At 40.5% G+C, this 14,340-nt stretch overlaps 3 protein-coding genes across 4 annotated transcripts in view; 2 read left to right on the forward strand and 1 right to left on the reverse strand.

Moving 5' to 3' along the window:
* The window catches only part of pals1b (protein associated with LIN7 1, MAGUK p55 family member b), a 27,682-nt gene extending 23,394 nt beyond the window's left edge, over nt 1-4,288 (forward strand). For both annotated transcript variants that reach the window (XM_050058387.1, XM_050058388.1), the window contains exon 14: nt 1,058-4,288. In XM_050058387.1, the coding sequence (XP_049914344.1) occupies nt 1,058-1,234 (177 nt within the window). In that variant the 3' untranslated portion in view covers nt 1,235-4,288. The remainder of the gene's footprint in view (nt 1-1,057) is intronic.
* atp6v1d (ATPase H+ transporting V1 subunit D) lies at nt 3,116-7,575 on the reverse strand. Its single transcript, XM_050058390.1, has 9 exons — nt 7,351-7,575; nt 5,881-5,998; nt 5,717-5,796; nt 5,562-5,629; nt 5,428-5,472; nt 5,249-5,352; nt 4,791-4,857; nt 4,628-4,706; nt 3,116-4,543 (listed from the first exon to the last, which is right to left on the reverse strand). Exons 1-9 carry the CDS (start codon nt 7,389-7,391, stop codon nt 4,399-4,401), a joined length of 747 nt encoding a protein of 248 aa, XP_049914347.1. The 5' UTR covers nt 7,392-7,575; the 3' UTR covers nt 3,116-4,398.
* Nucleotides 7,576-7,643: 68 nt separating this feature from the next.
* eif2s1b (eukaryotic translation initiation factor 2, subunit 1 alpha b) overlaps nt 7,644-14,340 on the forward strand; it is a 15,247-nt gene continuing 8,550 nt past the window's right edge. The window contains exons 1-7 of the mRNA XM_050058389.1: nt 7,644-7,798; nt 11,095-11,337; nt 11,796-11,875; nt 12,187-12,338; nt 12,466-12,572; nt 12,708-12,805; nt 12,896-13,039. Coding sequence (XP_049914346.1) covers nt 11,097-11,337; nt 11,796-11,875; nt 12,187-12,338; nt 12,466-12,572; nt 12,708-12,805; nt 12,896-13,039 — 822 coding nt within the window. The 5' untranslated portion in view covers nt 7,644-7,798; nt 11,095-11,096. The remainder of the gene's footprint in view (nt 7,799-11,094; nt 11,338-11,795; nt 11,876-12,186; nt 12,339-12,465; nt 12,573-12,707; nt 12,806-12,895; nt 13,040-14,340) is intronic.

Genomic DNA, 14,340 nt, shown 5'->3' on the forward strand with positions numbered 1-14,340 from the left:
ATATTGCATCACTTCACATAATGAAATAATCAATAGATAAAGAGAGCACAGCTATCACAATGAACAAATCAAGAAGCGTGAGGGCTGCTGGTTTGAACCCTGGGGTGGGGGAGCACTTCTGTGAGGAGTTTGCATGTTAAATGTTAGTGCAGGTTTTCTCCAACAATCCAAAGACATTAACATCAGGTTAATTGTCGACTCTAGATTGGCCATAGGTGTGAATGGTTGTCTGTCTTTATGTGATAGTCCTACAGCCTGTCCAGGTTGTACCCTGCCTCTCGCCCAATGTCAGCTGGGATAGGNAACAATCCAAAGACATTAACATCAGGTTAATTGTCGACTCTAGATTGGCCATAGGTGTGAATGGTTGTCTGTCTCTGTGTGTCAGCCCTGTGATAGTCCTACAACCTGTCCAGGTTGTACCCTGCCTCTCGCCCAATGTCAGCTGGGATAGGCTCCAGCCCCCCGGCGACCCCAAACAGGGGTCAGTTTGTGATGTGTTTACACTGCATAGTATGTGGATTTTATTTACAAGAATTTCCGAGTATGAGACGTGAGCTCACTGGATAGAGTTGTTCTGATACTGATATCAGTGTCAGAAGTGCCTCCAGTACTGCCTGAAATGCTGGATCAGGTATCAGCAAGTATGCAAGTCTGTCTAACTAACTTTGAAGTAGTTTCACACCCAAACTGTTTTTCCCCAGAAATAAATTCTTTGCCGCTCTGAAACAGAAGCCAGTTTACCCAAACAACACCTGTTTGAAAATTTGCTGTGACTTTTTTTGGAGATGTGAGAGACACTGGCAGGTTCAGACCATCCGCAGTCATGTGATTCAGTCATGTTGCTTGATTACTTCAGTGTGACCAGTCTGTTGGTAAAGGCATACCTAATCATTCATTTAATAGGCAGTAGGTTGTATGTATTTCTGAACACATCCAAAATATTCATGATTAAAATAGAATTTAAAAAATGATCTTAGAATTGTGTCACTACAGCATAGTGACTACAGAAGAGTCTCCACAGTCTTAAAAACAATGTCTCATTTTCTATTCACAGCCTGAGGAGCTAAAGGAGGTCATCGAAAAGGCCCGCGAGATGGAGCACAATTATGGCCACTTCTTCGATGCAACCATCGTGAACATGGATCCGGACCAGGCTTTCAGCGAGCTGTGCAGGCTGATAGACAAGCTGGACACTGAGCCACAGTGGGTGCCCACCTCCTGGCTGTGCTAGAGGTCACGGGGTGTCACCGCAGGGAGCCTCAGGGTAGGAGGAGTCAAACAGAAATGAATGTTCCTGGAGTTTGAAAGATGAAGGATGGACAGTGCTGGTTGTCACTGGATTTTCACTTGCACATTCTCCTCGCTTATAGAAGAGGTGATCTTTATCGCGTGACGCAGGGATGGACTCAAGTTTCTTACTTTTCTTCTCGTTGACTGTGTGTGTGTCTCTGTGAGTTCTTTTTCTCTGTTTATTGTTGATCTCAGTTTTATGCAAAGTATCAAACACATAGAAATGTTTCTATCCGGTTCTTAATAGTTATTTATAATTGTAAATATATATTTTCTAGACGAAAGGATAAAATATTTTATTGTTACATTTTGTTTGTTTGTGATATACGAAACGGACACTCACCTGGCAGAGTGTTATCGTCACAATTAAAAGGCAGTAAACCAAAAGCTTTGTAGAAACCAAACAGGAGAGGAGCACTGCGGTGTAACGTCTTCCATTCAGAAACCACAGAAGAAGAATCTGCTGTAACCTGCACAGTTTCGAGGTACATCCTCCACACCAGTGTCAGTATTTTGTGTCGTCTCATGTCTCATTTACGCTGTGATAACAGACCTCAAATCAGTATTGTCTCTAGCTGGTTATCATTAGTCAGTATATCAGGCTGCAAAGTGCTGCTGAGACTGTTGGATTTTTTTACCAGTATTGTAAGAAAAAAAAAACCATCTCGTCAGTTAGTGTAACTCCAACAATTACAGTTTTGCTTCTTTGCAGGGTACTTGTAAAATCATAAGCACAACTCTGGAACAGTGTTAATAAAATCAGATACATGATATGAAGTGGTGAATACATTGCATCATTTTTAATGGGTTCTGATGTTGCAAAACAAATGCGTACTAACTCAACCCCTGTGAAGCTAAAAATAATGTGTTAAATGTAGCATTGTGATGTAAGATGGCTGCCATTCCTCCCGGAGCTGGTGACTGAAAGTAATTTGATCCCAGCAGTCTCTCCCAGTCCTCTGTATCTTCACACATGGGACTGTAAGTATAGATATTTTGATACCATTTTTGTCTTCCCAGTACCAATTACGATACCTGAACTTGCGCATCAGCCAATACTAAGTACGGATCGATACCATTGGTTAAAAGAATTAACAGCTGCATACTACTAACCCTGAAACTAAAGCCTTGCATACTGAGCATGTTGCCTTTTTATTGATGCGGCTTTCCACTGCCAGTATTGCTGACATCTTGCTGTGTAGGCCGCCATTTTAAAGCGGTTAAGAAGAATTGATTCCTGGGAAAACTTGTTTTATACAAGTGTAAAACTACATTTAAGTTTATTAATAAATTATGTGTGTGTCAGTGTATCAGATAGGGCAGCAACTAAGGATTATTTTCATCATCGACTAATCTGTCGATTCTTTCTTCGATTAGTCGACTAATCATTTTATCAAAAAATGTGTTAAAATGTTGAAAAATGTTGGTCTGTCTCTCCCAAACCCCAAAATTATGCCATCTAATGTCTTGTTTCGTACTCACACCAAAGGGTTTTAGTTCACCGTCATGGGAGAGTGTGTAAAGCTGCCAATATTTGAACGTAAGAAGCTGCAATAAGAGTATTTGAGGTACATTTATAGTACTTTTCTATGAAAAATGACTCAAACCAGTTATTACCACCAATTATTTTAATAGTCGATTAGTCATCGATTAGTCGACTAATCGTTGCAGCCCTAGTATCAGATCATCCTTGGACCAGCATACTCACCGATATCCGATCCAGCATTTTAGGCAGCATCAGAGGCATTTTCAATACTAACTGTTGCAACATGCAACATATCTAACATTATATCTTATATCTAGCAAGAGATTCACACAGTGGTTAGATATCGATAACATCTTTATTTGGATGACGTGTGGGGCTATGTTGATTTGCACACCGTGTTTTACAGTGGGGTCACTTCAGGGTTTTGTGTTGCAATGGTAAACATCTTCAGATGAGGTAACAACAACAACCTCCACAACACACTCACACTCTTTGAAATCTACAACCAACTTAAATCGCAACTTTGGTGTTTTTCAACCTGGACTCTTTTTTTCCATGTTTTGTGTCTAAGTGACAAATGGGAACAATTTTCGAAACTGGTCCAGCATTGAAAAAGAGCGTTGCAGCCTGCAGCAGTGAAACAGGCTGCAGTGTAAACACTTGGAAGGTGTGAGCAACGAATGTGTTTGTTTTTGCCTCTGACAGGCTCGGATTAATATTCTAAATGTCTGATAACATTATGAAAAGGATCCTGACAGAGGTGGATCTTACTGATTAAGAGTTAGACTCCATTTAAATAAACAGTAATTTTAGCGTGTAGAGTCGGCATGTCTTCACATGTAACTGGGTGAATTAAGGGTTTATTTCAAGCAAGCCTGTGATTGTAGGAACAGTTGAAAGACGAGTCAAGACGGCTTTTATGAGTTTGTGATGATAAAAATTGCTGTTTGTTTAAATGGAGTCTGGTGGGTTTGGGGATAGCAATTTTGGGGCTGTTTCTGGTTAAACAAAAAGTAACTTCCTCTTTAAAAATGGGTCTATCTCTGTAGGGATCCTTTCCATACAAGACAGACAAGCCTGTCAGTGGCAAAAACAAGCACTTTCAGTGGACGTAAATCGACAGTGTGCTATTGTCCAGTTATCGTTACATTGCAGCTTGTTTCGCGTCGCACTCAATACTTCCAGTTTTCAAAAACAGCTGTCTCTATGAATCACTCAGACACAAAAAAAAGGTAAAATAGGATCCAGGTTGAAAAACACCAAAGTCACCCTCTAAGCTTTACAGCATGCAATGGCTCTGAATGTTGGGAGGAATATCTACAAGCTGATCAGTCACACGGAATGCTTCTTTTATTTCACTCACAAACCATGTGTAAACATACTTATACTCTTATTAGATTATTTCATAATAGTGAACTGACTCCCTTGGGGGTGAGCATTCAAGTGTGACGACACTTTGGTTCTGTACAGTGACATATCTGGAAACACGCACTGAAACAATAGAACAAATCATCACAGACGAGTACACAAAAAAATCCATCACTTGCATGAGGAGACATGGACATGGCCTGAGAGGCACAGAATAAATAGGAGGTTGGGGTGAGGCCTTTTGGAGCGCTTCACTCGAACAGCAGGTCTTCATCCGTCTCCTCCGTCAGCATGTTGGTGGGCTCCGCGATGGGACCCAGTTTAGCCAAGCGAGCTGCGATCTCCAGTTCTGTCCTTTCCCTGAGCTGCTTCTTCTTCTCTTGGATCTTCTTCAGCCTGGCAGACGAGAAAGATAATCAGCGTTAAAACAAAAATAAGGTAGAAATTAAAAGATAAATAAAATGGGATTTATGTTCTCACCTGTAGAACTCCTCTCGTTCTCTCTCGTCCAGCTCTGTGATGATGTAGGTAAGAGTGCGATCGATGCGAGGAATAATCACTGCAACGAAAGATAAGTAAGAGCTTTAATAGCAGTCTTTGTAATTCTGTAACAGACAACACTGTATGTTTAGTGTGAAATTACCGTGCTCAATAGCGTTAACACGGCGGTTGGTGATCTTTATGGCTTCATCCAGAGTGACAAAAGATGTCTACAGACAGGAAGTGGGAAAATATGAGTCAGATTTTCATAGTTATGATAAATTTTTTTTACTGAAAATACAGAGAAACTGCTGTAGTTTTGTCTCATATTTCACTAAAATAACATTCAAACAGATCTTACATATTACAAAAAGTACTTGAATTGCAGAATCGCTTTCAGAGTGTTACATTATGATATAAATATATATTATTGGATTATTATTATTGATAAATGAACACATAAGCAGCATTTCAATGTTTAATTTGTTAAAAGTGAAGCTAATTTGAACAATTTCACACTTTGGTTCAGTTTAATCTTTATTCCACCACTGTATATTCCACTTGAGAGCTAAGAAAATTAAGCTGAATGAACCTCGGCATATTCCTAACAACGCCCCCTACCTGTAAGGAGGCCAGCTCCACCAGCAGCTCCACAGCTCTGGCATAGTTCCTCTTCAACCTGGAGAGCTGCTCTCCTCCTCTGGCCAGACCAGTCAGCTCATAACCTGGAGGACACAGTGAGTGTGAGGACTCTCCTTCACTCAATAATCCCCAAAACTATCTTATTAAACGTGACTTACTGTCTCCGCCTTCTTGGTAGTGCTCGAAAACTGGAAGGGTGACACCTGAAACAAAAAGGGAATCATGTGTATAAGAACTTGTCTCTTTAACAGTGATTGTGAAAAGTGTAAAGATAATATTTTTTGAGGCTGACCTGCCACGTTGTCTTTCTTGGCTCGGACCTTCACCTGGGCTTTGTTGACATTCTGGATTACAGTTGTGCTGCAGACAGAATTACAGATGTGAGTTTTATAGATGCGTCTGAGCTGATCATAACGCCACATCACGTCCTCTTTCTCTCATTCTCACCTGAAGTCTCCAGCTGTAAATTTGGCCTCAGCCAAAGAGAAGGCCGCTTCTCTCATCACCTCTCCCATCTTAGTCTTAGTCTGAGGAAACAAGACAAGAGTCCACCTTTAGAAAACCATTAGTTCACAGTTATTAAAGAAGTAAAGGCGTGCGGAACAACTGACTTCAATAATTTTGCGGAGGATCTGACGGAAGCGCATGGAGAGGGCGTCAGATTTCTTCTTGAGCAGGTTGCGGCCCGTTTGAGCCCCTTTCAGCCGAGCCTTCATGATGGTCTGAGCCCTGCAATCACAAAAACACACACATTTTGAATACTGTCGCACAAGTCAGAGTCATCCTGGTAGGGGAACTACGCCCGATTTCAAAATTCATACATGTTACTGCTATGATCTAAGACAGGGGTCAGCAACCTTTACTACCAGAGGAGCCGCAAAATATATTTGAGCCTCATAATAAAGGCAACAGAGCCTTATTAAGTCTAAATTAGCACCCCTCTGTTAAACATGTTTTAAAATTAGGTGGCTACTACACAGTTAAGTATTTATGAATATTTTGTATCTTGCTGTGAAAGTAATCAAATCTGTCTATGCACTATTTAAGACTTTATCTTTCTAGATTTGAAATCCACGGCTAGCTTTGCTCAGGAAACTCAAGACAAGCCATTGCTCTTGATGTTCGGCAAAACTTAGAGAAAAGGCGCCAGGCCATTTTAGTTGCCGAAATGTTTAAACATTTTTTTAACTTGTTGTAGGCCTATAGGTTAACCATTTTGACAATTGGATAATGTAAGAATCACTTTAGGCTTTCAACAATGATAAATATAAATTAAAAAGTTCAAAAATAACCATGGGTCATTTCCATGTAGCCTAATTTTTGACTTTAACCAGCAACTCTCCAATTTCCAAACCAAATCCCTGTGGACTGAGGTACTGCCACCCCCTGAGCCCAAGATCAGTGTCACAAATTTGGGACCCTACTTTCATGTGGATGAGCCTCCAAAATACAAATATGTGGATATATTTCATTAAATCATAATTTCTATTTTTTCAAAGTGGCACTACACCACAATCTTTGTACTGCCTGGCAACTACAAAAGTACTTTAAAGGGTACAAGTACTCCTGGTTGAGAGTCACTGACATATTCATATCCCAGCTCAGTGATATTTAATGATCATTTTATCCATGTACAGGTCATCTGGGATTAAAACTCCTCCCTCACACAAGGAAGCTTCAAAAGAGCTGTAAATTATTGAATCAATGTAGTAAAATAATTTGACATTACAGGCACTACATGTAACTCCTCTGATCAGACCTTTACTCTGTCTGGAGGTCAGTGTGTTTCAGACTGACAGCTCACACTGGGATCATGTCAGAAACATCACATGACAAAAGCAGGACTCTTCCTCTTTCACACAGTAACCTGGCACTGATATAAACTATATTTGGGGTTGAATCACACCGCAGCACAAGACTGTGATCCCTTCATGTAAGATTAGCTGAACTTCCCATCAGACAGCAGCAGGGAATCATTAATATGACAGACTATAAAGCAATAGGTCAACAACACTGCGTTATAATAACTGAATGAGAGGCTACAGTGGGTTAGCAACTAGCTAGCTGAAAAAGCTGCTTACATTCTGGAGGGGAATATGTCGATCCTGTCTTTTCCAGACATCTTCTCGTGCTTTGGTCGACGATCGCGGTCTTCTGTTAACTTCCAATTCCTGAAATGAACACTAAACCCTTAGCTTTGCTTCTGTGCTGTTAAACTGTGCATATATTAATGAAAAGCCGCTGTTTTCGTGCAGGATTAGCAGCCTGGATCGAGCTGTTGGTCGTGATCTTGTCCGACTCTCTCCGCGATGATCAGCTGGCCTCTGGTCATGTGACCGCGCTCTGCACATGCGCACGACGAAAAGCTGTGACGATCTTTTCCGGGTCGAGAAATTAGCACACCCATGAATGTGAGCTAGCGGGCCTGAATTGTTCGTTTAATAAAACCAAACGGGACACATTATCGGACGCTGAAACACTCCCAGTAGAGAACATTCCTGTGTATCGACCTGTAACCACATGACACAGGTGAGTTTTTACCGATAACGGTGTTTTTTACCGGGTAGTGGGGAACAGACGGAGATGCTAGCTGGCTAGCTAACTGCTAGCATCACCAGCGGTACATGTGCCGCATGTGAGTTGAGTGAACCGGGTTATTAGCTCCGAAGCTAACGGTTACTGAAGCAACAGTTTTCTATTTAAATTAAATATTCACCATGTGGTATTTAACTTAATATTTGTCACTAGTTACAGTCGTTGTTAGCACGCTACACTCATTTTAAGCGGGTTCTGCCTCATTTTGTTAATGTTAGCCAACTCAAACTGAAGGGGGGCTTCTCGTCAGTCTGCATTGCATCAGCCCATTCACACACACAAATGTGGAATAAAACTGACCGTGCCTGCGCTGCCAGCTCACTTAATACCGCTTCATCTCCCTGCAGTTATTTTGGGAAAACTTTCCAGGCTGAACGCTGTTGTTTGTTCTGCTGAAGCACAACAAAAAACACCCAGAGACAGTGTGTCATTCAAATGGCTTTGGACTGTTCAGTAGATATTAGAGTAAATATTTTGTGCCTAACATTTATGTCATTGAGACGAGATTTAATAAGAAACAGCTCTGACTATAGCCCTACTCAGTTTATTAGCACCACAAGTCAGTGCCTTCAAATACGAATCCATAACTATGAATGAACTTAATCTACCATACAACTTCAATTAATAGCCCGGGCTATTATTGGCTTTAATCACTGAAATCAACAGGCCTGTATTTGGGACAGGCATCTACATCCTCCTGAGTCCCTGTGTCCTCATACAAGGACATTACATTTTGTGTTTACTGCACCTTATTCTTCATTCTGCTGAAATTAGACCTGTTGTCCTCGTTCATGGACACTTTTCTTGCCATCTAGTGGCAGTAAGACCACAATACACCAATTAATGTAAAAACAAGATGGCCGCCATTTCTGCCAAGTCAGTCTACAGCCGATCCCAACACAAATGTGGACGACGTCTAAAACCTGATCACATTTGACGGTTGAAACTTGTTTGCTTATGATAAATAATGTTTGTAGGTTGATATGCCAACAAATTTCGCCAATGTTAGCAACAGTAACAAGCTCAGACACTGTTAATTAGAAAGTACTTGTTTGAGGACATTGGGACTTTATCATCAGCTCGTTGAAGGACATTGAGACTTTAGTATCGTCTTGTTTGAGGATATAGGGACTTTATTATTGTTGACAATGTTTAGTTTTTGGTACTTACCAGGTCCTACTAATCCCAGGGGAAGCATAAATGCATACCAAACAAAAGTTCAGGTCTCAGGAGGATATGGGACAGGCCTTTAATTCCTTTCACACTAAACTGTTTCACAGCAAAGATCGGGGCATACAATCGAATTGTATGAATATTACTTATATGAAGATTAGGCTTTAGATAATACATCAATTGTGAATCATTCATTTGATCTAGCTCCGACAGACAGCACATCAGAGAAAGAGAGTTATGGCGCCTGGTATACTGACACAACACCACTTTATCCTACTATACTCATAACTTGGACAAATTTTAATGAAAAACTCATTTGATTCTTTTAATCTGAGGATGCTTACGGACTGAAGGAATATCAATAACTTACAGGGTAATCAAGGAATGGACATATGATCTGAGGTAGCCAACAACCTGTTTTTATACAGCTGAAGAACCTCTGTTAAAAAAAATGAACTGCTTTGCAACCAGACCAGGCCTCTAATTGAGACAGGCTTTTATTTGTCAAAATGTGTCGCCACACCAGGCTAGTAAAAGGGACTGGGCGTTAAATTGGGAATAGATTTTTAATTACGTTTTACGGTAATAATCTTTGTGGAGGTAGAGTTTCCTGCAGAGCCATTGTTTTCAATGGCATTGATGATGCTAGAAATCATTCCATCTAATCTTGATCTAAATCGATGATGTAGCAGTCGATTGAAGTCTGTTGACAGCTTCATTAATTAATGACTGTCTCTGCAGGCTCCTGGAGTTTTTCTTCAACTTTTTACATCCAAGTCAGTTTTATTTTAGTTAGAAGTTCAACAACAGAGTCAGAAATCATGCCTGTTATCTCTCAGTGAGATCACAACGGTTGATGTCATTGTATCCTAGGAGCGGATGTGTTGTCTGTCTTCTGTGGTCTGTAGATAAGTGGTTCCTGGCCTTTATTACTTATTGTGACTCATTGAAAAAATAGAGCATTATCTGCTCCATCACAGTTCATGGCCCTATAAACCACTGACCATTAAACAAAAAAAAACAAAGGATTTTAAAGCTTGAAGAGGTGAAATTATGAGGCATCACAAGACAAAAGCAAATAATTGGAGAACGGATAAAGTGAACATATTTCTTTAATCATCTCCTAACCTTTCAGGTATATATATTCAGGAACCCTTTCAAGCATCCTTAATGCCTGGCCGAGAACCACCGCTCAAGTTGTTATATTATCATCATTATAATCATCTTCACAAAATTAAAACTGAGCTACACAGTATTAAAGATATAGAAAAAAATGTGATGAAATCTATTTAAAGCTCCAGTGTGTAGGATTTTGGGGCATTTATTGGCAGAATATTTTAAACTTTGGTTTCACTGGTTTATAATCACCTGAAAATAAGAAACACTGTGTTTTTGTTACCTTAGAATGAGCTCTTACAATCTATATAGGGAGCAGGCCCTCATCCATGGAGTCTGCCATGGACTCTGGCCACACTGGCTCTAAATAGGGCCATTCATGTTTTCATGTTGGCCACTGTGGTTCTCCTACACGCTTGGCACACGTGAGAAGTTTCAGCTCTGCAACCTCACCGCTAGATACTACTAAATCCTCCACATTGAACCTTTATAGGGTAGCAAGGCAATTCAGTATTTCTTTTCTCTAAAGCTGGGTGAAAATTCGTGGTCAAAACTGGAGCAGCAGAGGCTGAGGGATCTGGATTATTAGTTGGTGGTGTAGGCCTACAATTCCCATAATGCAACATGGTTACATCTTTTGGTAGATGCCCACATCTTTAAACTCCACACATCCAGTTTGTAACACAGGCTCTCTGTTATGGAATTGTAGTATTCAAGCCTAAATACCGTAATCTTTATCGCATCACTATGACATCATCTGGGCAATTTTCTCAAACTTAAGAAAGCTCCCTTCAGAAACACAGGACCATTATTCTCACATTAAACTTTTTATAGGCGAAGTAATACTTTTAATTAAGTAATCATGTTGTCTAAAGTTTCCAGCTCGTCCTGTCTGCTTCAACTATTTAACCCCCATCTTCTCTTTGTTTCTCTTCTCTCAGCGATGCCGGGGCTCAGCTGTCGATTTTACCAGCACCGGTTCCCAGAGGTGGAGGATGTCGTGATGGTGAACGTGAGGTCCATCGCCGAGATGGGCGCCTACGTCAGCCTCTTGGAGTACAACAACATCGAGGGCATGATCCTCCTCAGCGAGCTGTCACGTCGACGTATCCGCTCCATCAACAAGCTCATCCGCATAGGCCGCAACGAGTGCGTGGTCGTCATCCGAGTAGACAAAGAGAAGGGTGAGTGAAAGCAGGGGGGTGTTAACCACCAGAGGTGAAGGTCAGTGGTGTGTGTTTAGTGATGGATTTAGGCCTGTATGTGAAGTTGGACAAGGGACAGGAAACGTTTGGCTGCTGGTGCCAAACTGGCAGGTGAAATAGATGTAATGTCCCAACAACAGCGTGAACTTTAATCCATATAATATTTGATAAACCTGAAAGAGAGATGCCATCTTTTCCCTGTTTTCTGCAAAACTCTAATATACCTTGGTCCCTACTGTCCCCTAATAGTCGACCAATTTCCAGGGCTGGTACCTGCGGTTACTACACAGGCTAGTTAATAATATGTCGGGCAGGAAATCCAAAGTGTGAGATCATTTTGAGAAGGTGAAGGATGAACCCAAGGTCATATGTAAACTCCTGCCATATCATACCATGAAAAAAAATGTTACAGCATCTCTCCTCTGCTTTGTCTTCAGGATACATTGATTTATCGAAAAGAAGAGTTTCACCAGAGGAGGCCATCAAGTGTGAAGATAAATTCACCAAATCTAAAACTGTAAGTCAAATCGTGCCCAAAGGTTTGTTCTGTTTTTAATTTTGTATTCTCTTAAAAATAACTCACTATTGAAATGATTGCCAACATGTGCAGGCCTGTCATGATAATTAAGGTATTGATTTATCGTACGATGTATGGACATGACCTCGATCATTGTGCTGACCTTGATATTGCATGCCTGACAAACATATACATATCTGGATCTTAATTACAAACTCCACAACCCTTTGGTTTTCCTTTTGTTGATGTCTTTGTGAGTCTGACCTTTGAGTCAGTATTCTCCCTGAGCTGATGCGGGTTTGTGTTTGCAGGTGTACAGCATCCTGCGACACGTGGCAGAGGTGCTGGATTACAGTAAGGACGAGCAGCTAGAGAGTTTGTACCAGCGCACTGCCTGGGTTTTCGATGAGAAATACAAGAGGCCAGGATACGGAGCTTATGATGTCTTCAAACAGGCTGTATCGTAAGTGTTTGTTTCAAGTGGTGTGTGTTAGTGTGAGATAAATCACAAAAAATTCTATCGACACAGAATGTATGTATGTTTTATTTGATGAGGTTAAATCAAATGGGGAATATCTTCCCTCCTGCAGAGATCCTGCCATCCTGGATGGGCTGGAGTTATCAGAGGAAGAGAGGAATGTGCTGATCGATAACATCAACAGGCGACTCACTCCACAGGCTGTCAAAATCAGAGCAGGTAACAATGTACTCTAATATACTATTGTTTATTCTAACTGTGTCATGATAGCTTCCCAGTTGGACTTTAAAAATGAAGTAACAAGATGACGATGTGACCTATAATCACAATTCTTGTTCCTCTCCCAATCTGCAGACATTGAAGTAGCTTGCTACGGGTATGAGGGCATTGATGCCGTAAAGGAAGCTCTGAGGGCTGGGCTTGGCTGCTCCACAGAAGCCATGCCCATCAAGGTAATTCAGCCACATGATCATATACTGATGCTGAATGGTGAAACTTAGACCTTGCACTCTTGTATATTAACATTGTCTTGTTCTTGGCAGATCAACCTGATCGCTCCCCCTCGTTACGTGATGACCACCACCACTCTGGAGCGCACAGAGGGCCTGTCTGTCCTCAATCAAGCCATGGCTGCTATCAAGGAGAAGATTGAGGAGAAGAGAGGCGTCTTTAACATCCAGATGGAGGTGAGTGACCTCAATAGCTTTGTGTTAAAACCTCTTCTTGTCCTTTTGTGTGATTCTTGAGGTTTAATGTTGTCAAAAATGTGTATTAAGTTCTGATTAGGCTAGAGCAGAGGGATCCAGATAAGATTCTGTAATCATGCTTTGCTTGATTCTTGCACTTACTTGGGGTTGTACCCACATGGCTGGATGTACTTATTATAAGCTGCTTTGAAAAATGCCTCAGCTAAATAAATGTAATGCCATGAAAAAAATAAAAGGGTCACAAGAAAGTCATAGTGAGGTATGTCATAAAAATGTCTTAAAATTTCATAGAAAGTATGTCAAGAATGTCATTGTATAGTGCGTCATAAAAATCATGAGATGTCATAGTATATCTTAAAAAAAAACAAAAACAGTCATAAAATAGAATTGTCATAAAAGTTTCATCAATACATCTGAGTATATCACAAAGACGTCATGAAAAGTCATAAAATAGTATATTTTTATAATGCTTAAAAATGCCATACATGTCATCCGAATTCATGAAAAAAAACTCCATGATTTCGGATGACATACTATGCATGTCATAGAGACAGTTCGTTTTTATGTGTTCATTTGCATTCGTTCAGTAGGCTAGGCCTGCAAATTTATGCCATTTGCCATACAGTATTTACATGTTGTACATGTTAGAATACAAAGAGCACTGAGCAAAGAGGCACTGTTTCATAAACAAAAGGATAACAATTTTTTTTATTTTCCTAGAGATGTTCATGTTTGCACTGATTGAGTTAGCTAAACCTGCAAATTTATTTGTAAGGAAGGAATAAAAGAATCGAGGTGTTACTGTCACTCTGTTGACTCTGGTCGTTTTTTATTTTAAATGAGTCAGTTGCGCCCCCAAGTGGCGAAAATCCGGTATTACCAACTTGATCCGGTTTTTCACAAAAACTGGACCGTTTTTTTTTTTTTCTCATACCGACCCAACCCTAATATCCACCTTATTTTCAAACACTGAAGTAAATAGTAATCAGCTTCCGTGTTTTTGTGCGTGACTTCCGGTCAGCCGCTTTCCCTCATGCTTTCCCTTACCAAAGCTAACGGTGCAAGCTAATATTTTCAATTTTCAATTGTTTATGTTAGTCAATCAGTTAGTTAGTTAGTTAGTCTGTGTATTTTATATAGATAACTGTGCCCACGTTTCCATTATCCGGTAATTGCCGGTAAAAATAATTCCCTCTAAACGCGAATAAATCGCACGTCAATCAAAAACTATGAACCAAAAAAGCACAATTTATCCCGAGTGAGACAAACTGCTTGATCCC

The sequence above is a fragment of the Epinephelus moara genome, chromosome 12, assembly GCF_006386435.1.
Source record: "Epinephelus moara isolate mb chromosome 12, YSFRI_EMoa_1.0, whole genome shotgun sequence".
Lineage (NCBI taxonomy): Eukaryota > Metazoa > Chordata > Actinopteri > Perciformes > Serranidae > Epinephelus > Epinephelus moara.